This window comes from Vanacampus margaritifer, chromosome 15 (genome assembly GCF_051991255.1).
Source record: "Vanacampus margaritifer isolate UIUO_Vmar chromosome 15, RoL_Vmar_1.0, whole genome shotgun sequence".
Lineage (NCBI taxonomy): Eukaryota > Metazoa > Chordata > Actinopteri > Syngnathiformes > Syngnathidae > Vanacampus > Vanacampus margaritifer.
In genome coordinates, this window is record NC_135446.1 from 11,602,582 (window position 1) to 11,628,696 (window position 26,115).

At 39.9% G+C, this 26,115-nt stretch overlaps 4 protein-coding genes across 7 annotated transcripts; 3 read left to right on the forward strand and 1 right to left on the reverse strand.

The window, feature by feature from the left end:
• Window positions 1–3,158: 3,158 nt before the first annotated feature.
• On the reverse strand, window positions 3,159–9,850 carry msrb3 (methionine sulfoxide reductase B3). Of its 4 annotated transcripts, none has more exons than XM_077545088.1 (7): window positions 9,683–9,850; window positions 6,698–6,850; window positions 5,399–5,507; window positions 5,204–5,281; window positions 5,012–5,040; window positions 4,173–4,270; window positions 3,159–3,765 (listed from the first exon to the last, which is right to left on the reverse strand). In XM_077545088.1, exons 2-7 carry the CDS (start codon window positions 6,771–6,773, stop codon window positions 3,589–3,591), a joined length of 567 nt encoding a protein of 188 aa, XP_077401214.1. In that variant the 5' UTR covers window positions 6,774–6,850; window positions 9,683–9,850; the 3' UTR covers window positions 3,159–3,588. The 4 variants fall into 4 exon arrangements, with proteins under 4 accessions (XP_077401214.1, XP_077401213.1, XP_077401216.1 ...); XM_077545087.1 differs by lacking the exon at window positions 6,698–6,850 and adding an exon at window positions 8,215–8,329; XM_077545090.1 differs by having other exon boundaries at window positions 6,698–6,845; window positions 9,683–9,833.
• Window positions 9,851–10,265: 415 nt separating this feature from the next.
• tmbim4 (transmembrane BAX inhibitor motif containing 4) lies at window positions 10,266–13,280 on the forward strand. The gene is made up of 7 exons (XM_077544530.1): window positions 10,266–10,442; window positions 10,753–10,861; window positions 11,293–11,398; window positions 11,711–11,744; window positions 12,189–12,306; window positions 12,387–12,432; window positions 12,637–13,280. Exons 1-7 carry the CDS (start codon window positions 10,352–10,354, stop codon window positions 12,841–12,843), a joined length of 711 nt encoding a protein of 236 aa, XP_077400656.1. The 5' UTR covers window positions 10,266–10,351; the 3' UTR covers window positions 12,844–13,280.
• A 1,052-nt stretch (window positions 13,281–14,332) lies between these two features.
• On the forward strand, window positions 14,333–22,710 carry lemd3 (LEM domain containing 3). Its single transcript, XM_077545004.1, has 13 exons — window positions 14,333–15,575; window positions 17,958–17,998; window positions 18,123–18,192; window positions 18,586–18,659; window positions 18,782–18,861; window positions 18,926–19,071; window positions 19,240–19,341; window positions 20,123–20,225; window positions 20,333–20,511; window positions 20,594–20,675; window positions 20,773–20,878; window positions 20,950–21,028; window positions 21,194–22,710. The coding sequence occupies exons 1-13, from the start codon at window positions 14,351–14,353 to the stop codon at window positions 21,361–21,363; spliced, it is 2,457 nt and encodes an 818-aa protein (XP_077401130.1). The 5' UTR covers window positions 14,333–14,350; the 3' UTR covers window positions 21,364–22,710.
• Window positions 22,711–23,323: 613 nt separating this feature from the next.
• LOC144034970 (beta-2-microglobulin-like) lies at window positions 23,324–25,746 on the forward strand. The gene is made up of 3 exons (XM_077544201.1): window positions 23,324–23,668; window positions 24,297–24,572; window positions 25,124–25,746. Exons 1-3 carry the CDS (start codon window positions 23,572–23,574, stop codon window positions 25,135–25,137), a joined length of 387 nt encoding a protein of 128 aa, XP_077400327.1. The 5' UTR covers window positions 23,324–23,571; the 3' UTR covers window positions 25,138–25,746.
• The last annotated feature ends 369 nt before the right edge of the window (window positions 25,747–26,115 follow it).

Consider the following 26,115-nt stretch of genomic DNA (forward strand, 5'->3'; position numbering starts at 1 on the left):
GTAGGTTCGGGAAAGCCAGAGGGATACCAGGCAGGTGCGAGTGGATTCAACTAAGAAATGTATAAAAACAATTCAACTTAATTAGTTCCCAGTTGTGTGCTTTACCCAAAATCGTGAAGGACAATTAATGATGTGCTCTTATGTGTGGACAGGACACTAAAACAATAACAGTGAACCCCCACTATTTTTATGCTCAGGCAATATCTAACAATAAAATAATGCTTTGGCACTTTCAGGTGGCATCTTGGTGCCAATCAATTATGTTGAATTGAGTTTCATTTAATCAGGTGTCTATAGTATTGTCTAATAGAAAAAGTGATTTGTCGCCATCTTGTGGCATCTACAGACAATTACAAACTTAGTGGGCTGGTGCCAAGCAAGGTTTAACTGTCAGTTCTCTGACATATCAAATACCTGCGTGCAGTTGCTAATGGAAAAACAAGTATGTGTGTCCTCGCCATCTGAGGACGAACACGAGTTGGAGTCGGATATCTCGCTATCCGGAGTGTTTGACAGCTTGTGGGCTATGTATTCCTCATACATGGCTGCCACAGTCGCTACTGAGAATGGAGGATTTTCCTCACCAATCCTAAAAAAGAAAACATGATGGAGACATAATATGACAATCTTAAAGTCCTTCTATTTAATATGGAATTATCAACAACATAAATAAATTAATCTGTAATACAATAAAAATAAAATATTTATTATACATAGGCTTCATGTTTTGGTTTTATAAATTAGGCTTGTGCTTTAAAAAAAAAAAAGCAAATGAAACATGAATTAATATAAAATTTTTGTTTTATCTACTTCAATAAGGTTAACTTCTGAAACATTTTGACGTGCAGTCTCACTACACCGACTTCATCAAATTCTACCAAGCCAGTGTGGCGTAAATTAAGTCAGTAAATCATAACTCAGATTACAACAAACATAAGGCTTTATCACTTCTACTTTTCATGTTTCATTAAACAAATGATAAATATGTGGGCTGCACTTTTTAAGCACCGAATTTATCTGGACATAAATGAGATATACATTAATACAGTGGTCCCCAACCTTTTCTGTACCACGGACCGGTTTAATGTCTGACAATATTTTCACGGCCCAATCTAAAGGTTTAGCTGATAAAGACAAAATAAAATGACAAGAAAAAAACTGTGGTTTTTCTCTATAATAATAATGAACGGAAATCTACTGTGTAATCATGTGCAACTTTATTAACAGCGTCCGTAACGTCGCACCAACAACAGAGTTGTCAAGTGAGACGGATGTAACAGACAGAATCCGGCCACTTTTCAAAATAAAAGATCATTTTCGAAAAAAAAAAATAATGCAATTTTTTTTCTTTCGGTACCAAATGACCCACGGCCCGGTGGTTGGGGACCACTGCATTAATACATCGTGATGTCAATTTCATTTAGATTGAATTGACTAGTCAACCCTACTGGTGTTATTACAGGTCACCATGGATGCATGTCGGCCTTTGTTTTAAGCCAGCAGTATTTTATTATTATTATTTTTACCAGCAATGGTCTACTACAATAGAAGAAGAAAAACATGATCATTCCCACAAATTTCTGTTGGCTTTGAAGACTTTTTTTTTTTTTGCATTTACTACAGCTGATCAATCAGCAGATGGCACACTACTACTGATAAACAACTTCGACCTCAACACACACACACACACAAAAAGTATAGTCGTGATTTCTTGCCCTATAAAAGGCCACACTCACCTGCAAAAAGCCTCACCAGGGTTTATCCACAACGTGAAATCAAGGGGCAGTCGCAGGTCACAGAATTGCAGCCCACTTTCATGACAGGCCTGAAGGAGTTCCAGATCATTACTGTTGTACTGGTTGACTCGTATGCACCTACGGGAGACGTGAATGACAATTAATATTTGGATTCATTTCATGGGTTGGTAGATTGCAGTGCAGTACCTGTACGCTTCCCCCTTGCTGGGGTTTTCGGGGTACCAGTGACCCTCAAATTTTTTCTGCAATGCAAAACTCAGCCTCTGGATGAAGAGTTCCGTTTTTTGAAATTCCACCTCTTTGGAAACAAGTGTCTTCATTAATGGAAAAACAGCATCGGTTATTTCTTGCTCCATATTTCGAAACCTCTGCAATGTGATGGGGGTTGGAAAAAAAAATCCATTTTGTCGTCTTTTTCTCTCTTCCCTGCCAAGGCAGTGCCAAATTATGAAAATATAACTGTGACCATCTAGAACTAATGTGGAAAAGTTACAAGTTAAAAGTTGGCCTTTATGATGCCAGGAATGCATCATAAAGATCAAGTGTATAACATTAAAGGTGGGTCTGCAGATTATCTGTACTGCTTATCCGCTACTTATCCTGGCTGACTTAATCATTTAAAAGTCCATTTTTGTGATTTCCGTCAGAACAGTTTTCACGGATACATTTACTTGTTTTTGTGTCATTCTGCTTTTACAGGATCCTTGCTGGAGGTGCAATGTTGCATGTACATCCTTGGTGGGTGTTTTATTTTTTATTTTTGTTTTACCTTTGACCCGTATTACTTTGTTTTTCTTTTTTAACTTTTGGTGGTTGCTGATGAAGATTAGTCATTAGATACTCGGTTCTATGGTCAGATATGTTTTTTTTTTTAAAGATTATAGTTTAAGCCTTAAGCCTTTTGTCCAGCCACATGGTTTTAAATGTACTGTATATACTATATGTAGATATAGTAATGCGTGTGGGTAGATAGGTGTGTATATACTGTATGTACAGTGAGGCAAAAAAAAGTATTTCATCAGCCACTGAGTTATCCCACTTCAAATGATGACCGAGGTCTGTAATTGTCATTATATGCACACTTTGACTGTGAGAGACAGAATGTGAAAAAATGCAAAAATCTAATTCAATTCTAATTTATTATTAGTTCTATTTTTGTCAGTGAAGCTTCTACAAGGAATTCAGGAATTACTTGGTAATGTGGGTAAAAACATAAAACAAGTCTTTTTTGTCTTTTTTTGTTGTTGCTGAAAATAGGCAAACATTTCAGTCTTTTGTCAGATTTGAAGTGCAATATCACACTGGCTTTTATGAGAACAGTATCAAGTGCCATGGCAACTGCAAATGAAACAGCTATTGAAATTTCACTCCCTCCCCCCAAAAAAAGGAGAATAAGCCATATTATTTTGTGCTGTTTTATTCATCAATTGAATGTATCACATCAAGCTGTGCAAAAAAATAAAATCAATTATGAAGAAATACAAAACAGCGTCCTCGTCAAACACAATCCAAATGCTCTGCCTCTGCCTGAGAACCTTAAAAGCATCAAACATCATCAAAGGTACACTCAAAATAGACTAGTATATTAAAAATAAACAGGTGCGTGTGTCTGTGATAAAGGACATCATCCATCTATGAATACATTCTCCTATTGGTAAATACAGTATGTGTAACAATTTTGGTCAGTATTTTTGAATGTGAAAATATTTTGTGCATTTTGCTTTTGCCACTATAGCTCAAAATTGTGAATAGATTTATCTATAATGCTAGAACCCACCCACGCACCCCATTGACTCAAACACACACAGTATACAGGATCATTGCTGGGTTCTTAGAGCTCCGTCCTTCCCTCGGACATCGAGGGGTCTGCGGCGGCACCTGTGGAGGAGGAGCCAGAGGCCCCCTCCGCATCTTTGGGCTGGAACGACAGTGAGGCCGAGTTGATGCAGTAACGTTTCCCAGTGGGCTTTGGGCCGTCATCGAACAAGTGTCCAAGATGGGCTCCGCACTGCATTTGAATGGAAAAGAAACATAGTAAAGCAGTGGGTCTTAACCTTGTTGGGAGTACTGAGCCCAATCTGCTTTGGCATTGCAAATCATGCAGTTAGGACGCTGACTCCCATCACTCAAATCAACTCTATATTTATAGAGCACTTTAAAATAACCACCGCTGTTTTCTTGATGTAGAGACCAGGGGCAGCAGATACAATGAAAACAGCAGAGGCCCCAGAATTGAACCCTGCGGAACACCATACTTTCCAACGTGAATTCATATTGCACATATTCAACCAACCACTTTTTTTTTTTTATGCTCCACATAGTATTCTGTATGCAAATACTGTAGCTGGATCTCTGGACACTTTTCTGTACACGGTTATTGCATCAGAAATAAATAGTGTGGTGTTGTTAGTGTACCTGGCCACAGGTGGTCTCCACTCTGTGCATGCCATAGGAGAAGTCATCTGACGCAGCGATGGACTCCTCTCTCACAAGGTCAAAGAAGGAAGGCCAACCTGTGCATATGTCATGAATGGGAAAGATAGAGATGAAATTTAAGGGGGAAAAAAATGCATCTGACTATTCTCAAATATGTTACGTGTGTGGTTATATTCTGCAGGGACTGCATGATATTTGTTTTTGTATAGATCTGTACATGAAAAAAAAAAAAGAGCAAAATCTCTATGCATGAGTTTTGTCATGTTTATTTTCAGTCTTGTTTAGTCCGGTCATGTTTAGCTTCTGTTTTCCTTGTGTGTTCCCCTTGTCTTGTCATTTCCTGTTTTAGTTTGAAAATTGACTCCTCTCGTTTCTGGTCCCTTGCCCTTCCTCGTGTGGTGTGTGTGTCAACCCTGATTCATGATTGTTTCCCCATTACCCTCATGTGTCATCCAATCAGTGCCCTCAGCCAGGTGTGTCTTGTTATGTCATTAGTGTTGGTGTATTTAGTCGGGTGTCTCCCCCATGTCTGTGTCGGTTCATTGTTGCTGTTGTAAGTCTTTCACCACGTCACGCTGTCCTTTTTTTGCCTTGTCAGGAACCATGTCATGCTGTCAGATTTGCCTAAGTTGTTTAGCCATGTTTAGATTCATGTTTTGTTAGTTCAATTTATTTTGTACTTTGAAGATAGCTTTTTTGATTAGAAATTAAAACCTTCTTTCTTGGACTACACCTCGGCCTCCTTGCTCTGCCTTCCCGCATCTGGGTCCTAAAGCCCCACCTTACTGACAAGTTTATGATCACAAGGCTATTCTTACCTGATCCTGAGTCAAATTTGGATTTTGAACTGAAAAAACAAACAATAATGTTAGAAAAACATTCCGACTATATCTCTGTTAGCTACTGCGAACTTGCACAGTAGTAAAGTTTTAATTAAATATTTGCATGATAAACACTTCCAAACAAATGAAAAACAGAAAGACTACTAATAAAAAACAACATAATATTACCTGAACAACGGTGCCCCACAGACTACACACGTGTAGGTTCCCTCTTCCTTGTGGTATGTGAACTCTCCTGTGAAGGCACTGTGCAAACATTTTGCAAAAGAAGCAGAGGTGGAAAAAGTATTCACACACTGTTCAAAGCAAATATCACCTTAACATAAAACATGCATAAAACTATTAATAATCGGCAACACACACCTCTCTGTTCCCCGTTCCTGGGTCACGTGATATTGCATGGGCGTGAGACGTTTTTTCATCTCCTCCTGAGAGAAGGTCACCGGCCATGTTTTCTTGGTTCGAGCAGCTCCTACAGGGAAGATTGATATTATTAACTTGGTTGCCATCAGCAATTAAAGCAGCGAGATGATTTTTTTTTTTTATAAATGACATTTATTAGTTTTTCTTCTCCACAGAATTTGATCCAAAGCTTTATTTTCATCATTTAAATATATATATTTTTTAAATTAAGTGTATGAATTAGTCAAACAAAATCAGACCCACTCAGTGCGTGCAAGCTGCAAGGAAGCCAAGCAGTGAACCGTTTGTATTGTTAGCGCCCAGATTCTACGTGTGACAACGAACAACACAAACAGCCGTGAAACTAAAGCGTAAAGCATACAGTGTTGATTTTTAATATGCTGCAATCTTTTTTTTAAATTAAGTCAATTATCAACTCGTTTTTGTAGCAACTGTTGTTACCATGACAATCACAGAGGGGTTTTTGTCACTGTTTTATGGCTAGCATCTACGCTAATAACACCGTTCAGAGCCGTGAGCAACTAATGACTGATTGTTTGTTTTGTTCATCTCTTTTTCAATATTCTGAATTTCTGCTTCCATGTCGTATTGAGCATAACAATAGTGCTTGAAATCATGTAGGGAAAGCTCTTCTTCTCACATCCAACATCATATTTTTCTTTGGACCACCAACTAGTTGATCGAATCAACACTGCCTCTGCTGGCTGCAGCCAAGCAGTGCACTTCATTTTGACTCGATTGCTTCAAGATGCCACACAATCAACAGAAATCAATTGATTGATAATTAGGGCGTTCCTACTGTTGATCCATATACTACCTATTCTGGGTTTAGGGGAAACATTCCATTATTCCCATTTTTCTACCTGTGGTTCCACGTTAATACCTTAACAAGACTGAATGAACACAAGCAAGTAATAAGCACTATATGGAACCTCACTGGGACAAATTGAAGCCTCTTTGCTTTTAAGAATCGTCCAATACCTCCCCAGGAAAAAAAAAAAATGAATCGTCCAATACATTTGATCAGATCTCCATGGAAACAGCCAAGCATCAGCACTATTGGTTTTCCCAGGGAGGTTTGATAAAAATTAAGAAAACCAGTGAAGGACGCGCATCATTGTGAACACACACACAGACAAAGTGGGACTGTTAGGACATGCTGACACACCAGCCAAATTACGGCTATTTAAGAAAGAGAGAGGCAGAGCACAGCAGGCACACGGCACCCAGTCAGTGGACCTGAGGGTAGACTGCAGGACCTCAGAGTCACAGGCTGACTCTTGCTTATTAGATGGAGAAGATTGAAGCCCGACATGGCTGCTGAGGAGTGACACACCAACCAGCACTAGAATCAAAACACCCTCCACAGCAGGGCTTACAACAAGGCCTGGGCTGGTGGAAGAGGAGCAGACACAAGGAGAGATAACAACACATAAGAGGTCACGATAACTAAGCGGGGTTATTTGGGATTCCCGGTTCATGCGAGACATAGAATGCAACGGTTATGACTTGGAACACACACCTAGAACGGAAACAAAATGTTAGCTGATGATGGTTGGATACGTCTTCTTCTGAGATTTAAAAGAAGGAAAATGAATAGCAGGATGACAAATTAGGTCACAAACTAACCCTGTGCAGACCGCCTTTCTGACGAATAAACAGCTTCTTTTGTTACTCCATGAGACAAAAAGGGGGCATACAAAAGCTTCATTTACAACGAGAACCACAAGGGCGATACCACAATGAGACTGCCTTAACATGAAAAAGCTCTTTGACAATACCATTAAGAAGTCGAGTCCAGTCATTCGGATTTTATGCCACTTCAGCGGTCATGTCGAAGCCTACCTGGTTCTGTTACGATGTTTAGCGCTATTACTCGTTTATTTAGAGAGTTTATTTTTTTGGGGGGTGGGGGTCACATTTTAGTCAGTGTTTTGAATAGTGGAGGTTCACTATTATGTTTTGTAAACCATGGACTACGACTAGAATCATCATTGAATCCAATCCGTCTACTCTCTACTGTTGAAAATATGACTGACTGACTGCTACATTAGCTTCTGCTAACTAGCTGCAAACAACCAGTTAGCTGCTATATGCTTATCATTAGTGATTAAGAGTCGAAAGGTAAACACAAGTAGCAAAGCAGACCTGTCAGTGACTTACTGAGACGCCCGTCGGTACTTGACCGGGTTCGTAACGATTACACTGACGGAGGAAAACCCACTTTAGCCAAGTGCTTAGTCCGTCCTTTTTTTTTTTTAAGTTCCTCATCATTCATCAGGAAAACAAGCATCCATAAGTGACGGACTGATGGAATGCCCATCTGCTTATTCTTGTATCACATTTAATAATGTTTGTTAGCTAAACATTTTTTTGTACAGAAATGACAGATTTCATGATAGTGACAGTTGGGGTTTTGGAACAAATGTTTTCAGTTTACACCAATGGAAAATTTCATGTAGTGGTTAATTTGCCTGACTCCCATGCAGGCACGTGTAGGTTCTGTTCTAGCAAATGAGAGTGTAAATGGTTGTCTACGTGCTCTGTGAATGACTGGCGACCTGTCCTGGAAGTCAACTGGGATAGGCTCCAGCACCCTGAACAGGATAAGCGGTGTCGAGTATGGATGGGTGAAAAATGACGTTCTGAAAAGTGACGTTTTGAAAAAGACGACCAAACAAAAATTGGACCAACGTCATGGAATGGATAGTGGTCGTACGCCTTGTACTACTACAGCTCGAGAAAAATGACTCTACCTAGCAGAATGGCGGACACTGCTGGGCGGCAGACTGAGTTGCTGCCTTGCCCAGTGAGATGGTGCAAGGCCAGGAAGAGCCCACGTCTGAGCAGAGCGGCCATGAGATAGTCACGCTATAGAAAAACAGAGAGTAGACTGGATTATTTGTCGAAATATTTGCACCAGTCTCAAGTTGTGTTTTGAATTTAGAACATTTGCAGGAGAGAAGCGTTTCAAACAAGTTTGGTCACGAGTAACCCTGCTGTTACAATTTCCTTATTAGTAATTTATTACACTTAAACGACTGTTGGACTTTTTTTTTTTCATAATTCCTACTGTATGTAAGCAACATATACATAGGGAGTTGTCCAACTAAATGTGCAAACTTCAACGACTTAAATATTAATAGCTGAGTGCATACTAAATGAAGGCAGAGGTGTTGCGTTACAGGTAAACCATCTGAGGTATTGTTGTTTTTTCTTGGGAACTAAACTAGGTGATTATTACATCAAACATGAGTTTCCAGTGTTTCATTAAAGTCAATGATTGGGGTTTATTTGCATTAAGACTGCAAACCGCATTCTGATGGATACAACAGTAGTAAAAGAAAGCATACCTTAAATACAAAAAAATGAAAATATTTGAAATGTTTTTTGTTTTTTTTACAATTTAGTTTGTTCAAATTTGAACTTTGTCTACTAAAAAGGATTTTAGATATGTTAAAGTATGGATCTTGAAACTGTCAAAGTTTTCATGCCATAAATTTGTCATTTTACTTTGTTTTTATTTTGGGGTGGCGTGGTAACAGTAATCATGGGTGTGCTTGAAATAGTCCATGGGGGTGTCTGAAAGAGTCTCCAATTGTCTGTGTTCCGCCATATTTGCTCAGATTCCTTCAGAAACATGCACCTGTTGGTCTTTGAAGGGTCGTGACTCGTGGGAGGATCTTGAAACAGCAATAGCGTATCAAAATCATCATGGATGCTATTTTTTTTCATGTCTTGGGTGGAATAGAATGTCAAATTGTGTGATAGCATATTTTAAAAAATATAGTGATGTAAAACAATAAATTATTTTAACTCTCAAGCATGAATTATCCATTTATTAATGTCAGACGTGTCGTGCGTGAATATAATTTAGTGTGCATGGAAAACAGTACTGTACTGTTCTAGAAGTCCCAGTGGTAAAATTACACAAACAGCTGGAGTAATCGAGAAGGCGCCATATTGAAACGCAGAGACTTTTGTGTTTATCAGTTCAGCCCCCCTCGTGCCCCCAAAGTCCACCACTGGCACGTACATGATGGCAAATGAGAAAACATCGAATCTCATTTGGATGTATTGTAGACAAAATAGTAATCACTCACTGCAGCCCGTCTCGTAGCCTGAAATGCAAGTCATCATTTCGAAGAACTATATTTTACACGCACGTTCGGTACTGTTAACTAACCATCAACTTTATTAAGTAATTGAAAAGTGGAGACATACCAGTAGGGAGAAAGAGCAGGAACGCGACGTAAAGTAAAAAGCGGCGGCGACCAGCAAGTGACAGTCTGCCGGTGACTGGCTGAAACATGAGCCGGCGATGGGACAGAGACCACCGGACAAGCTTGGTAACACGTCCCGCGACACTTTCAGCTATGCACCAGCGCAGCTTCGATTGCAGGACGTGTCCATTTATGGTCCCGATATGTCCGTTTTTGTAAAGAAACTTTATTTAAAATCAAGATTAGTACAGTGAGTACAGTACGTTCAATAATATAAATAATTTAAAATATATGTGTTGTAAATGTATTTTATATTAAATAGTATCTATTTAATGTTTTTTGGCTTAGTCCTACCCGTCTATTTACATTTAAAAACATTATTTATAGTGAATTATGCGTTCCAATCATCTAAAATATAAACTAAATATTAATTTAAATGGCATATGTACACAAAGTCTGAAAACAAAATCAATGAATGTAGGATAAATTTAAAGAAATAGAATAAAATCTATCGATCGTTTGCAGTCGTTAAAATTTTTCAATAAAGCTTTGTTGGAAAAAAAGGTTTGTTTACATGCTGATGACGTCATAGCTACGCGTCCTAGTTTCACATCGGTCTTTAGTCTGTGCAGTTTTCGGGACAAACGACGACATCGCGACCATTTTAACCATGAGTAGTGAAAATTACCCGAGGTCTTCGATTGAAGATGACTTCAACTATGGCACAAATGTTGCTTCAGCCAGTGTACATATACGTATGGGTATGTGATGTAATTAATCGAAAACTACCCACGAGCTAGCTGCAGTGTTGTGTTTTGTTGGACAGTGTAACGTGAATGCATTGCTCCAGAACATCCATATCATTAGCTGGATTGTTCAATAGTACTTCGCGTGTATGGATAGTCCATGTATATTTGTTTAGTGCCACCGCAAAGCCTGTATCAGCATCGCTCAAGCAATCTTGCCATTTTGGTTTTTAGGGTGGGACGTTAATTTCATGGTGCAAAGAAGTTGTTATCTCTAAAAAAAAAACATCTACTGTCTGTATTCCTAATTCTAACCCTTTTTCAGCTTTCCTGCGGAAGGTGTATACCCTCCTGAGCTTGCAAATCCTTCTGACGACGGGCACGTCTGCCCTGTTTATGTTCTCTCAGACCATAAAGGACTTTGTCCATGCCAGGTGAGGACGTGACAATGTAGTGGGGTTAGTTATAAATTGTTATGCCTAAAATGTTAGTGTACATAACTCAACGTTACTTCGTACAGCTAGCATAATAAATAGTTTATGTAACTCTTAATTACAACATAATTTTTTGGGGGGGAAATCAACAATTTCTCATGGTAGTAAACCCCATCCAGAAAAGCAAAACAAGCAACAACAAAAAATATAGGGAAGAATAAGTAAGAAATGAAGAAAATGAATTACAGAAAGATTATGCTTCCAAGATGATCATATTGCAATGTATGCCAAATAGGAAACATTAATCACATGATATAATGATGCTACATAGTGTTAGTTACTACATTTGATAAAATGAATCGCCACAGTTAAGACTCCTTTGGGGAAGTGGTTCTCATCATGCCTTGCCTTTTACCTGCTGTCTTTCACAGCCCCGCTGTTGTTTTGGGTTCTGCTCTGGGCTCTTTGGTCCTGCTTCTGGCCTTGGCCGTGTACAGACACAAGCATCCAGTCAACCTCTACCTGCTGCTTGTATTCGTAAGTGATTTGTTCAATTTAAGGAACAATTATTTTCCCCATATTAAATACAGTGGACCCTCTAACGTAGAATAAAATGCTTTTGGTGGAGTTCAAAATATATGTCACTTATATCCAGATTCTGTACTGTTTATACTAATTTTGGGTGAGATTGATTTTTGGGCAGCAAGTTCTTTGGTGTAAAAATTTTACAATCTTCACAGTGACTTTGGACTTTGGAGACTCCACTGTATTTCTTGACTTCCTGTGTCTTCTTCCTTGTCCTGGGCCTAATGCACACCTTCTGCTTTTAATGACTTGTGTTGTTTACAGACTTTACTGGAGGCGATCTCAGTGGCCACTGCTTGTAAGTTGAACTAAATACAACTTTGGTTGAATCAAATAGTGAGTGTTCCAACATATCAGCTTGAGAAAAAAAAAAAGGAGGAACACTTTCACCTATGCACTGAGCTTGTTAAACAGGACAAGCAGACAAACACAGTCTTAGATTGTCTTCAGCCTACTGGGTGTGTTAGCTTAATTAAACTTCATTAAACCAGTTTTCCTTTACATTCCCAATGTTTTTATATTTTTTAATAAAGTGTTTTTGGGTGCTGGTCTTTATGGGCCTGGAACAAATGAATTATATTTCAATTCATTTGAATGAGGAAAATTGATTTTAAATGAGTACACTGACTGAGTAACAATCTTGATCACAGAGTAAATTGAACTTGTTAACCAATGTACCACTATACAATTTCTCTTTGTTGGATTTTTGTGATGATAAAACCGCTCTCTTTATATTATACAGTGACCTTCTATGAGTACTCCACCGTGCTCCAAGCCTTGTTCCTGACCTGTGCCGTGTTTGCCGGACTGACCGCCTACACCTTCCAGTCCAAGAGAGACTTCACCAAACTGGGAGCAGCGTAAGTTGGCTCAAAAAGGCGTACGGGAAGAAACATGTTTAGATTTGCAGCGCAGTGTATAATTTGCTCTGTTGTTGCAGCCTTTTTTCCTGCTTGTGGATCCTCCTAATTGCAAGCGTTATGAGGGTAAGTGGATCTACTTGACACAGCGTCATTTCAATTTGTTCAGTTTACTGTGTAGTTGAGGCTCAGTGAAAATAGAGAATTTTAACAGAGATTTAAAAAAATGTCCACATCAAAGCATTCAACATTTTTTTTTAATTGGAGTCCACTTTTTTGATCAACTTCAAATAACTTGACAGTGTTGGTCCTCCTTGGTTTTCTTTGCAGGTGTTTTTCAACAGCGACAGCACAGAGCTGCTATTCGCTGGGACCGGTGCGCTCGTCTTCTGCGGTTTCATCATCTACGACACCCACATGCTGATGAAGCAGCTCTCCCCCGAGGAGCACATCTTGGCCTCCATCAATCTCTACCTGGACATCGTCAACCTCTTCCTTCACATTTTGCGTATCCTGGACTCGATGAAGAAGCACTAAAAAGGCCGATATCAATTTTAAAAGCTTGAAGTGAATTCATTCTCACATCAGATTGTGTTTTGAATTGTAGGACATGGTTCTTTGGTTATGGAGCCAGCTATACTGACAATTTATTATTTTACTTTATCTTTACACTACCAAATGTGGCACAGAGAATCTGTTGGGTAAAATAACACGTTATTAATCGAAAATGAGTATTGTGAAGGAATCAAAATACTGTAATCATGTTTTGTTGTAACCCGTGGGATGTAATGTATTTATGTCTGTGCCTGTCTTGGAAATACATTTAATTGCGCTCAATATACTTTTTTAAGTACTATCTATATATGTGCAATATTCAACGTGATAATTGTGCAGGTTCACAACTCTTGTGTTCAGCTTTATTGTAATTTAATTTCTCTAGCTGTTTGGCAAATAAATGATCATCATAAATGTCATATTAAACAAAATACTTGTCACCTTTTGTATGAACATACGTAAAACGCATGTTAAATTTCAGAGTATGCATAAAGAGTCGTATTCTGCATTTATTTTCACAAACGGTTGAAATGATCACAAATTTGTATTTAAAATAGTGGATACATCAATTTATACAATGTACTCTGTGTGTGTCGAGAAGTCCATCCATCGTGAAAGTTGTATAGATAAAACTGATAGAAATTTAATTTACACCAAACTTGTGAAAAAAGCATGCTTTACTTTTGGGAAGGTGTACCGCCGTTACCTTTCCAAGGTGGCGGCTCGGTTTGGCCTGTTGTTTTGTTTTTAAATATTGAACATAGGCCTACTGCATGTGAATACATAAACGTAAAATTGGGAACATGTATGAAGAAGTTGTTTCTCCAAATAAATTAACGTCTTGAATCCAGCGCGAAAAAAGTTAACTAAGGTTAGTCACGTGCTCAAGCAACCAATCCGCTCCTCATTCTTCATCTTTGCCATAAACAACCAATCAGTGTCGCTCTAGTTTTGGCGATAAGTGATTAGCGACAACGTCATGAACGTCATTACACCCATCTATTGACTTTATTATCTATTTAATAGATTAGTATACGTAAATCATTATGACAAAATACATAATATACCGGATAAACATCGCGCTCAACAAAGAAACATATTGAGACAAAAGAGAAAGAAACCCACTACCTTTAGGCTATTTTGACAATTTTTCATTTTCTGCCTCTCTGTCTCGCTCTCAATACGCCCTCAATAATATTTGTATTTGGAATTTGAGAGTATGTTATCAATAGTTTATATTATTAAATAAATCATACTAAAATACAGTATATACGTAAAAATTGCAAAATCAATTCATCATTTCGTATTAGTCTCTCATTTTTTCAGAGACGTAAACTATAACGCAAGAAAAAAAAAATCAAAGACAGTCTTTTTGCGTGTTTTTAAACGTCTGCCAAAGTTTTTGGTCTAATCCAATTAAAACACAGCAGCCTGTCACTTTACCCAACGTCACTTCCGCCCCAAAGTCCTTTGCTAGAGTTGGACCAAGATGGCGTCAACGCAGTTAACGGACGAGGAGCTTTACTCTGAATTGAAGCGCTTCGGTTTCACTCCGGGTCCGGTTACCGAACACACTCGGCCGGTGTATCTGAAGAAGCTCAAGAAGCTTCGCGAGGAGCACCAGCGAGAAGTTCGAGCCACCAAAACCCGCAACGTCGCGGCCGTCAACAGCAACAGTGGCGGCGGCGGCGGCGGCAACACGGCGGGAGCCAGGCCAGCCAGCCATAACGTCACGCACCTGAGCTCCAGCAGGAGACCGGGCCGGAAGTCCACCGTCCTCGGCTTCAGCTCGGACGAGTCAGACGTCGAAGCTCCGCTGAAAAGGAAGGCTCTCAACCACAGCGACGGGGCGCCGCGGAGGAGCCCCGCTCTGAAGATAAAGCTCGATAAAGAGAAAAGTCGACATGGCGCGGGGAGTCCACTGAACAGCTACAATTCTACGTTGGCTCCGGGGGGTAACAGACGTGTCTCCTCGGGCTGGGGACTCGGCTCTAAATCAAGTCTCGAAGCAGAAGCAAGGGATTACGATGAATCCGAAGACGACTTTGAAGGGGCTGAAGACAAGTCCTCGCGCTCTTTAAACGGCAGTAGGGCGTCACACTTAGATACAAGCAAGCTAGCTGGGAATTACTCCGACTCCGACGAAGGGGAGGCGGAGGAGGTTTGGGCCCTTGGTGGGAACCGACAGCGGGGTAGCCTGGAGCCCAGACGGGGCCACGCTAAGGCGGCGATTTTAGCGCCGAACCCACCCGGGAGTCTAAACATGGTGGGCAGACGAAAGGAGGAGGAAGACGGCGCCGGCGCGAAGAGTAGCTTTCCGAGGAAGACCATCTACGTGTCGCTTTCGGAGAACCACAGAAGAGAAGCGGAGAAGACCAACCACACCGACGGCGAGGACGCCAGTCGCTTCAACATCGGGCTGAGACCGCGATTTTCCAACTACAGCAGCCTGGCCCACACATACAGGGGTAACCACTCCAACCACACCGCCCCCAACCACTCGTACAGCCAGCCCCTGAAGGAGAAGCTGTCCACCGCACCCGATGATGATCTCTTGCAACAGTTCAAAAGGGATGAGGTGGCCACATCGAGCAGTTTCAGTGCCCACTACCTGTCCATGTTTCTGCTCACAGCTGCTTGCCTCTTCTTCCTTGTGCTGGGCCTCATGTACCTCAGGATGAGGGGCACGGGGTCATCAGAGGTGGATGGAGTCAGTAAGTATCACAAAATGAGATTCCAGCACACCTGCAGCTTTAAATTCCAGCGCAACAGAAAGCGAAAAAGAGACCACGCAAAATTATTTACAAATTAAACAGGGATTTCATTCTAGTTTGACACACGTATGTCTTCTGGTGCTAAAAGCTCAAGCAAGCTGTGATTGCACTACTAGTAAACAAAGTAACAAACTTTGACTAAGTGAGACCTGCCAGTCAAAACAGGGATGTTATGTGATGCAAAGTAGAAGAATTGCTGGCCATACTTTGCCTGTAAAAAAAATAAACACGGTGGCTGTCATGGTTGAAATACATGTCAAAAATTAATTGACCTTTCTGTTACTCGAATTAATGGCTCTTTTGATGCCATAGAGCAGGGGTGTCCAAACTTTTTCATTTGAGGGCCAAGTCCAGAAATATGGACGGATGCAAGGGCCTCTTTGAAATCATTTGATTTTAATTTATTCAACACACTGAAATCAATCTAGCAAGCAATGATATATTGTTATAGTTTCTTGTTTTGGGAAAAAAAATCTGCTACATACCAGCTTTCTATTACCACGGCAAATGATTTTGGATTTTCAAGATCCCACTAGACGAGATCCACACTGGCGCTAAACGGCAACCAAATCTAATCACCACATTCAGAATCAAAACAAGATCAAACGTTTAGATTACCATTAAAAAAAAAAAGGTTACTTGAGGATTAACAATACATTTTTTTCTTCTAAAATTTTGTTTTTTTTCACCACAGTGTTTTGAAGAGGAATTGTATTATTTGTTGTAGATCTTTATTTTTGTATATTGTATATCTAGAAAAGCTCTCAAGTATATAAACCAATTTAGTCAAAGTAGGGGTACCTACCGGTAATTTTTTGACACCCTCCCTTCTCACTCAGCACACTTCCATCCTTTTTTTTTTAAACTAGCCTTGCCGTCCATGTCAAATGTTTTTTGTTTATGCCTTTTTTCTATATGCTGTTGGTCGCTGATAAATGAATGGCGGGTCACAAATGGCCCCCGGGCCGTAGTTTGGGCACCACTTCAATAGATCTTGAGTTAGCAAGCAGACTAGCCACGGTGGTTTGCTAAATTACTGGGGGATCGCCCAACCACACATTTTGTACAGAGCTGTGACATCATGTCTTCCACAAACCCGATGATGATAATTGGCTTCCCAGTCTGTTCAGACCAACACCAGAATGAGTACGCACTCGTGCTCGCGATCCCAAAAATCGGTTGCCAAAATCCGTGATAGTCAATTTTCAAAAATATCCCACAGCTGCAGCACTTGTGTGGAGTTTTTGCCAAAATTGAGTTGTCACTTTTGCCTTGCCCTAGCTGCAACCAATATGTCTGACTGCACAAGCACCACAAAACAGCTCTTTACAAATGAAACACTGGAAAACAGAAATGACACATCCCCAACATAAAAAAGAAAAAAACTTAGAAAAAAATGCGGCTAGTTCCACACACTGAAAGCAGCAGTGCAGAGAGCTTTCATTATGGCTGACAGTGTGTCTGAGCTGGAGGGCGAGCAAAGTCACCAAATAGTTGGAATCCAGCTCAACTTTTGGTGCAGAGCAGAATGACGTCATCCTGCTTGGCCCTGGCCACTCGAGTGCAGGTGTATGCTGACACGTGTCAAATCATCCGAAATAATTGATTGCAGAATTTTCAGGGCATAAAGCTCAAATGAAAACACTTTTTTTTTACACGGCAGTTTCCATAGATGACACCTACGGTAGCCTGTGCAATCTATGGTGCATTTAACCATACCTGCTCATTTATAGGGGTGGTATATTCCTTTCGCCAATCCGAACGAGCGTCATGTATACACTCGAAATAGCGAGGCCGCGTCCGGCATGCGCATGCTCTGTCTTGACGTAAATGCATCATGACGTCATCGTTTCCGCCCACTAAAATGGCGGCGTCTACCCAGAGCTTGTCTGCGAGGGGAGAACTTGTTTTTTTTATGTACTTGAAACATGTTTTTTTTTTTTTATCAAGATGTGGCTTCAATAAAAGTGTTACCGCTATCATAACTACTGTGCTAAATGACGAATAAAGTCCATCTTGATAAATCACGTGATCGATGTCCGTGCGTCCCGCCGCTGCCGCGGGGCTGATCTGATTACACGGGGGAGCATATAAAAGGCAGATCGGAATGGATCACGCCACATGAAAACAGGTGACCAGAGATCTTTATTCGGAATGATTTCAATCGGAATCTCAAAAAAGTCTCAATGTAAACCCAGCTAACGACTCATTGATTCTCCAACATGCTCTCACATTGCAGAAGAAGCAAATTTCCTGAAACCGGTCGAGCTTGTGCCCTCAGTTTAACTTATTTTGACTGCATCCTTTTGTCTTTTGTTGCAGTTAAGAGTCACCCATTTGGCAGCGAGTTCGACGCTATGCATGTAAGCACACATCCTTAGTACTGTACACTGTCTTGGCAATTTTGTTTACAAACTTGTGTCGCAACAGCTGTATACAACACAATAAAAAATGAGATTGTTAATCATTTGTGAACTCTTCCTGCAGGACAAGACTATTAGGGACCTCATTTTGAAGCTGCTTCTCAATCTCCACGACCACCTAGCGCACATTGCTGGTACGTATCAAAGTCTAACTTTGCAAAACTGCTTGATCACTGCGTTATTGTTGTTTGATACAGCTAAAACTTTTTTTGGTTTTGGTTTTTTAAACATTTACCATCTCGTAATCAGCTAGTAATTGAGTAAATTCCGTTGTTTTTTATCATATTGTGATATCACAAATGTGTGGTTGTGTGTGTAGACATTTATGGCGTCCCGCAGGGTTCCATGCTCGGACCAGTACTGTTCAATCTGTACATGCGTCCTTTAGGTGGTAGAATTTAAAAACCAAAAAAACGTTGAGCCAGTTGTGCACAAAAACTTAAATGCCAAACATACTGAGATCACGATATGTGCAAAACCCTCTTTCTTTTTTTGTTATTATGTGAGTGTTTTTTTTATGTTTAAAGGCCAACATGACTGTGGAGACCAGCAATATCCAAACAGGAGTCTATCCATAGATGAGGCCTCTGCATATTTGACGGTATAGTACTCAATGAATGTCCTTTTTAAATATAACCACTATGCTGATTTCCACTATTAAAAATGTTTGTCATGAAATGTGGTAATATAATGGCGAGATTCATATTGTCTGTCACGCTCTAGGCTCAGAATGAGAAGTTTGGAGACTTAATCTACACGTCACTTGAATGGATCATCCGTACAGGCCAAGATGTTGGAATAAGGTAATGGGTGGCAATTAACTGATCATGGTTTTATTGGCACTGACTGTGCGTGGGCGCTTTGTAGGCTGACCGGGCAGGCAGCCAATGAGCCCATGACAGACGTGTCAGAGGTCGCTCGTTTGGAGTCCACGCATCCAAGGATGGCTTTCACGTGCCGCTTCCGTCGAGCTTTCCTCACCGTCATCAGCAGAGTCTCCCTCTTGGCAGCCGGTAGGACATCCAACTGCTTTTTTTTTTTTTAAACCTAGCCTCGCCATCCATGTTCACATGGTGATTATTTTGGATTTAAGAGGAATTTGCCCCCTGGCACAAATGGAATGCGCGTTTGATTCATCATGTTTCAACCTGTGAATCATGCATGCGCATGTCTGTACGCAGTGGTTGGCGGCCTGTGGGGTCTGGTGTGCTACGTCAAGTATCGCTGGAAGAGAGAGGAGGAGGAAACCCGACAAATGTATCACATGGTGGAGAGAATCATCGGTAAGAGGCACATGGCAGCCAAGAAACTTGTCTGCATATGAAGAGTTGAGGAAATGATTAGGAATTGTACGGGCTGCCTCAATACAATTTCTGCTCTCTTTTTAAAAAGCTTATACCTGAAGTAAAAGACGTACAAATTATATAAAAAGAAAAAAATGAGCTGCTATAGGAAGTTGCAAAAAAAAAAAAAAAAACGATATTGGTGCTCGGACTCTAAGCATGATTATTTTGATTACTTGCAAAAACTAAGAACACATTTAATGGCAAAACCAGTATTACTTTGGGCTTCATTAAACCTAAATATTTTTTTCCTGACATTTTCCTATTTTATAATATTTTACAATAAAATGGGAGTTTTCTTAAATAAAGCATGTAACAAACAAGGTAGGGGGCGGGTGCAAATCAAACTTTGTGATCGAGTTACCAGTGTCTTCTAGTAGATTTTGCTTATCGTATCTATTTCCTATCGTGAGTAGTGTAGAAGACATATGTTGTCGTGTATAAAGTATGTAGTACATTCAATGCAGTTATTTTGTGCCAGGAAAGAAAGAAATACTCCTAAATGTGCTACTTGCACTATGCTCGTGAGTTGTGTCATACTTACAATCTCGCCAGAGATCTGCAAATACATTTCTGGTTAACTTCCTGCTACCCTCACAAAAGCAGGAAAATGAATGGACAGAACATCTCCAGCACTTTCATTACCAGGAACGTGACTAAATCTAACCAGTACCAGTACATGTTATTTCCTAACCTTGGCTGTTTGTTTATTGTTGTTCAGATGTTCTAAGGAGCCATAATGACGCTTGTCAAGAGAACCAAGATCTTCAGCCCTACCTGCCCATACCCCACGTCCGAGACTCCCTGGTTCAGCCTCAGGACCGGTCAGGACGCACACGCAGCACAGCGATCATGAAACCAAGCCCAAACACCGTCATCGGTAAACAGGGCCAGCACATCCTCACGCTCGTCCTTGTCTGTTGTCTTGCAGCAAGAAAATGCAGAGAATCTGGGAGCGCGCTGTGAGATTTCTGTCTGCCAACGAATCCAGAATTCGAACGGAGAGCCAGAAAATTGGGGGATCGGACTTCCTTGTCTGGAGGTGGATCCAGCCGTCTCTCAGTTGCGACAAGACCTCCTCAGTTCCCTCCAAAGTTTGGCAGGGAAAAGGTACCGCACTCATTAAGTGTCACTGCGCTTTCTTTCGCGAGTCATCAGTTTCAGCGTCAACCGGTTTGCTTTTCATTTTCAGCTTTTCCTCTGGACCGACGGAATTCGCCACCAAATAGCCTGACGCCGTGTTTAAAGATTAGGAACATGTTTGACCCGGTCATGTGAGTGTCTTGCTCATTTTGGCGACAAGCTACCAAACCGTCCGTACCTCCCGCCACCAGCAGCTCATATTTATTTATTTATTTATTTTCCCCTCAGGGAGGTCGGGGAGAACTGGGATCTCGCCATCCACGAGGCCATCCTGGAGAAGTGCAGCGACAACAACGGCATCGTCCACATCACAGTTGACAAGAACTCTCGAGAGGTAGTCGGCACGCAGCCTCGGCATCCCGACGTCAGCAATTTCACAGCCAACCTTGACACTTTGCTCAACAGGGCTGCGTCTATGTGAAGTGCCTCTCGGCAGAGCACTCAGGGAAAGCCTTCAAGGCGCTTCATGGCTCGTGGTTTGATGGTAGGTAACTGCTTGTGTGTGTTTCAACAGAAAAAATCCATCCACATTTGAATCCAAAAGCATTTTTGCTAGAGCAAGACAATGCTTTCTTTGTAGGCCATACGGTATCGCAAAAGCCTTAAGTGGTAGCAAACACTTACTCCTGTGGTTCCTTTGCCCTGACAGGTAAGCTGGTGACGGTGAAATACCTGCGTTTGGACCGGTACCACCAGCGCTTCCCACAGTCTGAGGCCTGCAGCACACCCCTGAAGGCATCCAGCCTCCATGTAAACGCCACGAACACTACGGCCAGCTCGCAGACCCGCGGCTCGGCCAACTCCTCAGGCTTCTCATGAGATCCACGTTAAGTTTTTCCTCCTTCGCTCCTTTCTAACAGGGACAACTTAACTTTTTTTGTTGCTGTTTTTGTTTGGTTATTTTTTTACATTTCTATATTACTTGTTTTCCCAGAGTCTTTTCCAGTGTCTGTTTTTCTACAATGTTCGTATCAAATGTCACAGATGTAACAATATCCTCTGGGTTTGTTTAAATGCGCGTGCAAGGACTCCAATCGTGCGTCTCTTCCACAGTCGGCGGAATTCACTGCGGTTCATTATGGATATGTGGCTGCTGCATGCATCGGCGTATGCCTCCATGTCGGCGACCAATACAGCAGTGTTGATTTCCTCTTATTGTTGCCGATGAACATGCTGTAAATATATGAGAATGACGGCACAAGCTTTATTGAATAATATGCATTGAAAGCAAACCACAAGCCTCTGCGCTCCCTACACTCCCCCACACTTTTTTTTTTGTTGTTGTTGTTGATACAGCCACTTTTCGGTCCCTTAACAATCTTAACTAGCAGTGCTTCTGACATAACACAATCAGGGAGCATTGTCTTGTATATTTGCCCAAAGCTTTGATCAGTTGTAATCCAATATATTATTTTATGATTCATGTGTATTATTTACCTCTGTCAACCTTTTTGCTCTCATGTTACCAATGAAATATTTTCCCTTTTTTTTTCTTTAAACGTCCACCAATCTTCCTCCCTTTTGAAATGATGCCACCGTGACCTTTGGAGCACTCTGAATATATCGATTTATATATATATATATATATATATATATATATATATATATATATATATAGCACCTCTTGATCAACACTAAGATGCACCTAATTCATGTTTTTAAATGCAGTGAATTCAAAGTCGCATTCAGTATTTGCAGTGTATAGTTGTACGAATGATGCACATTGACAGATGTTCACAAACCTGGTGCAAAACAGTTTGCGGCAGACATCCCAACCGTGCCTTAAATGTGTGCTATGTTTTTGTTGTTTTGTTTTTCAAGATGGGCACTGCATCGCTGTGGGAGAATGTACTAGGTTTGAAATGTTGAAACTGGCTTAAAGGGGTGAGGAAAGCCTGCGATAGATGTAGTCTTGTTAGAATTTGACATCTGAGATTTGGTATTTTGTAGCAGTTTCCTCATTTATTAAACCAAATGCTCCTTTATTTATTATTTTGTAAAATCAGCCATGGTGATATAATATTTAATGTCACTAGAACTGTTACATAGTGTCATAGCTTTTTTTGTTGTTTTGTTTTTTCCCATTAAGGATTGACCTTGCATCCGCTGCCAGACAATTGTCAGGATGTGTAAAACAAAATAAAGAACACTTTAGTAATAAGGTAACTGTTTTTTATGTAGCTGTTACATGGTATTTGCAGATTTATTTGGTTCCAAATGGGTCCGCATAAACATGCAATCCAATAGATTTGACAATATGATGGTGACCTGTAATATTACAAATATTAAGAATATGCAGTACTTCTTTAGGAATAAGAGAGTTTTTTTTTAAATTCGATATGTCGCCAATAGGGGTCAATGTTGTCCACAAAACGACTCAATTTCCAACTTAACTAACACGGGACAGGCAAAGGAGAGCACAACTTGATAAACAGTAACTTGTAATAAACAGCAATCGTTACTTATATATTTCAAAACTTAATTGACATTTTTATAAGAATGTAGACAAATATATGTAGATATGTAGCTGAATAAACAATACTGTACAAGAATCAATGTTTTGTTTATAGATTAAAAGATACAATAATTTAATTTAATCTGTATAGAAATCAAAAAATGAGGCGACAGTGCTTTCTTTTCAATTAAGTGATAATGTATGTTGCACTATATATATAGTATCACGTAGGTAGGTAGAAATAATTTTTGAGTACAGTACTAAAAGATGACGTAATTGTGACGTCATTTTGAAGCGACTGCCGTTTAAGAACTGCGCAATCACCATAAACAGTCGTTTTCAGTGCCTGCTAAAATGCCGCTCGTGTGTTTCTAAAAATATAATAATATACTACCAAGTATGCGTTTAAAAAACACGTTCATGTCATGTGGACATGTACTATCGTCCTTATTTGGTGGAAAGCCTCACGTCCTGAAGGTGGGCGGGCTCAAAATGTTCTTATCTGCGGCTGCACATTACTTTCGGTTTAGTTCTACCATTTGAGTTTGAACTAAGCATTTCTCTCAGTTTTTATGCACAACGAATTTCCGTTCGTGGTCTTAAACATGAAGCTCGTGTTAATGGGTGCAGTTCTGGCGGCATTTTACTGGACAGTGGACTCTAAATTCCGTAAGTTTGACATTCAACATCATTTGAAAGGGCAGTTGATATTTTTTGCCGTGACGGTGGCACTCAGAAAAATATCCACTTCGTATTTGAAAGTTTTTGTTTTTAATTGGTACCCCAAAAGAAGATGCTACAAGTTGTGCAATATGCTGTTTTTATATCATAAAAAAAAAAAAAAACTGCTGTCGACATAGGTTTCGATTTCTTGTAAATCCAGCACTGGAGTGACTCCACCCTCTACTGATTGCCGTGTGCAACACAAGTACAATAGTATATATACAAATAGTATAATAGTACAATACAAAAACGTACTTTGTTATTGTATTGAACTAAAGTCGCTTATTAAAGTTATTTGCACTTTATGTGAATGTTTATTTTTCTGTTGACATCTTATTTTGCTCTCATTACATCTTTCCACTCCTTTTGTCAAAATAAGATAATACAAAAGGGACAAATAAGGAACTCAGAAACTACTGTTTACCCACTAATAAGCAGAGATGGCAAAAGTGCACTAAAAAAATGTCATAAAACGCCTTCTAGAACATCTTGACATTACTTAAGGTTAATCAGAGAAACTTTTGGTTCGTGTGTGCTGACTCCCATTTAACTTGAGTTTCCAACTCCGATATAGAACCCCCAACTGTCCAAGTATACAGCAGCGGGCCGGGAAAATTCGGCAAGCAAAACACGCTGATCTGCCACGTCAGTAAATTCCACCCCCCGGACATCATCATCAAGTTGTTCAAAAACGGAGAGGAAATCGTGAATGCCATCGAGACCGACTTGAGTTTCGAAAAGGACTGGCACTTCCATCTGACCAAGCATATTGAATTCACACCCACCAGAGATGACAAATACATCTGCCGTGTCACTCATGCGTCGAGGTCTCCAAACAATATTGATTGGGGTGAGTAAAATTGATACAGCCAGGGACGCTCCTTCATTGAATCATGTTTTTTTGTTGTTGGAAACATTCCCAACTGTCATGGATGTATAAGCTCAAGGCACTTACTGCTGTCCAAGTAAATAAAACCAAAGTGAAAATAAATTGAAGCGAGGGCCATGTATTCTTAAATGCTTTAGTGTATTTTTTGTTGTTACATTTTATGTTAAATCCATATGATAAATTTTATTGACTTTTTTTTATATCCATTGTATTTTATGATTTGTCTTTTTTGTAAAGTGTCCCCCCCAATAAAATTCATAAAATGCTGAATATCGGCACCGATTATCTGCCGGGCCGATTATCTGCCGGGCCGATTATCGGCCTATCCCTAGTTTTCATTTCAATCCCTAAAGGCAAATTCTGGTTTCACTCTGGTGCATGCATTTTTTGTTTTTTTTGTTTTTTTAAATATTTTTCATGGATGAAATGTCCCCTTCTATTACAATTAAACCGAATTTTGATGTTAGAATTTGCTTGATACAATGAATATATTTTATTTTTATTTTTTACAGAACCCAACATGTGAGCAGGGGCCAGTGACAAAATCCAAGCCCAATCCAGCCAGAATCATGGATTTGGCACGACTTTTCAATTTCTCACATCTCTTGCATTAATTTTGCAATACATGCTTTGGCTCCCGCTGGGAATATTGTTAATCAACTTCATCACGAAAGACAGACATACATACTCGGTCATGATCTCATGCTATCCATAAACTAATCGTCCATATACTGTACTAATCGTCATTTGTGGAAGTTTTCATACCCTAGAAATAGTAGCACTAAGTGCAAGCTATTTTAGAAATGTTTTAAAAATGTTCAATACCCACAAGAAATTTGGTTCAGCAATTTATTGTAAACCAAATCTGACAAATGACAGAATAGACTCTATCCTTTCTGCCTTGTCCCATTATTGTATAATCAACAGTAGAAAAATGAAGGTTGCACAAAATACAGTGATTACTCCCATGGACTTTCAAACTGTTTTTATTTTGTATAAAATGGGGCTGGGGCAATGATGTTTCCTCTAATCAATTTTGGTCACAAATGAGGTTTGTTCTTTGTTGTTAAAGTGTCGTTTGATCAAGTATTGTAATGATCAAGCAATTTCAAAAATAAATGTTTTTTTAAATGGTCTGGTGTTTACAAACTTTCACAATCATGCAAAAATTTGGCAGTGGACATTTAATTTGATTTTTTATTTTTATTTATGTATTATTCTACGATGGGTTCATAAATTATCCACACTGATTGCTGAAGAGTCACTTTAGAGCTTGTGTTGTCAAATAATTTGGTAATGCAACAACAATGCAGTTGAATCTGGTTTTTGTTTTGGATCGTGATGTCATCCACACAAGTTTTCATTTCTCAATTTTTAGGAGTACAAAGTAAAGCTATTTGTTATTAAATATAATAAAGGTGAAACAGTCATTAGGAAAGTACACTGTATGTTATTGTTTGTGTGTTTATGTGTGGTTGACAACTGCTATTCTTCAGTTTACTGT

Excerpts from the sequence above, each read along its gene's own strand:
- msrb3 (XM_077545087.1), bottom strand. The coding sequence starts at position 8,317 with ATGGCCGCTCTGCTCAGACGTGGGCTCTTCCTGGCCTTGCACCATCTC. Across the intron at positions 5,282-5,398 it reads CAGGAACGGGGAACAGAGAG|TGCCTTCACAGGAGAGTTCA; the intron begins GTGTGTGTTGCC and ends ATGTTTGCACAG. Across the intron at positions 3,766-4,172 it reads TGGAGACCACCTGTGGCCAG|TGCGGAGCCCATCTTGGACA; the intron begins GTACACTAACAA and ends ATTCAAATGCAG.
- tmbim4 (XM_077544530.1), top strand. The coding sequence starts at position 10,352 with ATGAGTAGTGAAAATTACCCGAGGTCTTCGATTGAAGATGACTTCAAC. Across the intron at positions 10,443-10,752 it reads CAGTGTACATATACGTATGG|CTTTCCTGCGGAAGGTGTAT; the intron begins GTATGTGATGTA and ends ACCCTTTTTCAG. Across the intron at positions 11,399-11,710 it reads TCTACCTGCTGCTTGTATTC|ACTTTACTGGAGGCGATCTC; the intron begins GTAAGTGATTTG and ends TGTTGTTTACAG.
- lemd3 (XM_077545004.1), top strand. The coding sequence starts at position 14,351 with ATGGCGTCAACGCAGTTAACGGACGAGGAGCTTTACTCTGAATTGAAG. Across the intron at positions 17,999-18,122 it reads GCGAGTTCGACGCTATGCAT|GACAAGACTATTAGGGACCT; the intron begins GTAAGCACACAT and ends CTCTTCCTGCAG. Across the intron at positions 20,226-20,332 it reads CTGGTTCAGCCTCAGGACCG|CAAGAAAATGCAGAGAATCT; the intron begins GTCAGGACGCAC and ends GTTGTCTTGCAG.
- LOC144034970 (XM_077544201.1), top strand. The coding sequence starts at position 23,572 with ATGCACAACGAATTTCCGTTCGTGGTCTTAAACATGAAGCTCGTGTTA. Across the intron at positions 23,669-24,296 it reads GACAGTGGACTCTAAATTCC|AACCCCCAACTGTCCAAGTA; the intron begins GTAAGTTTGACA and ends ACTCCGATATAG.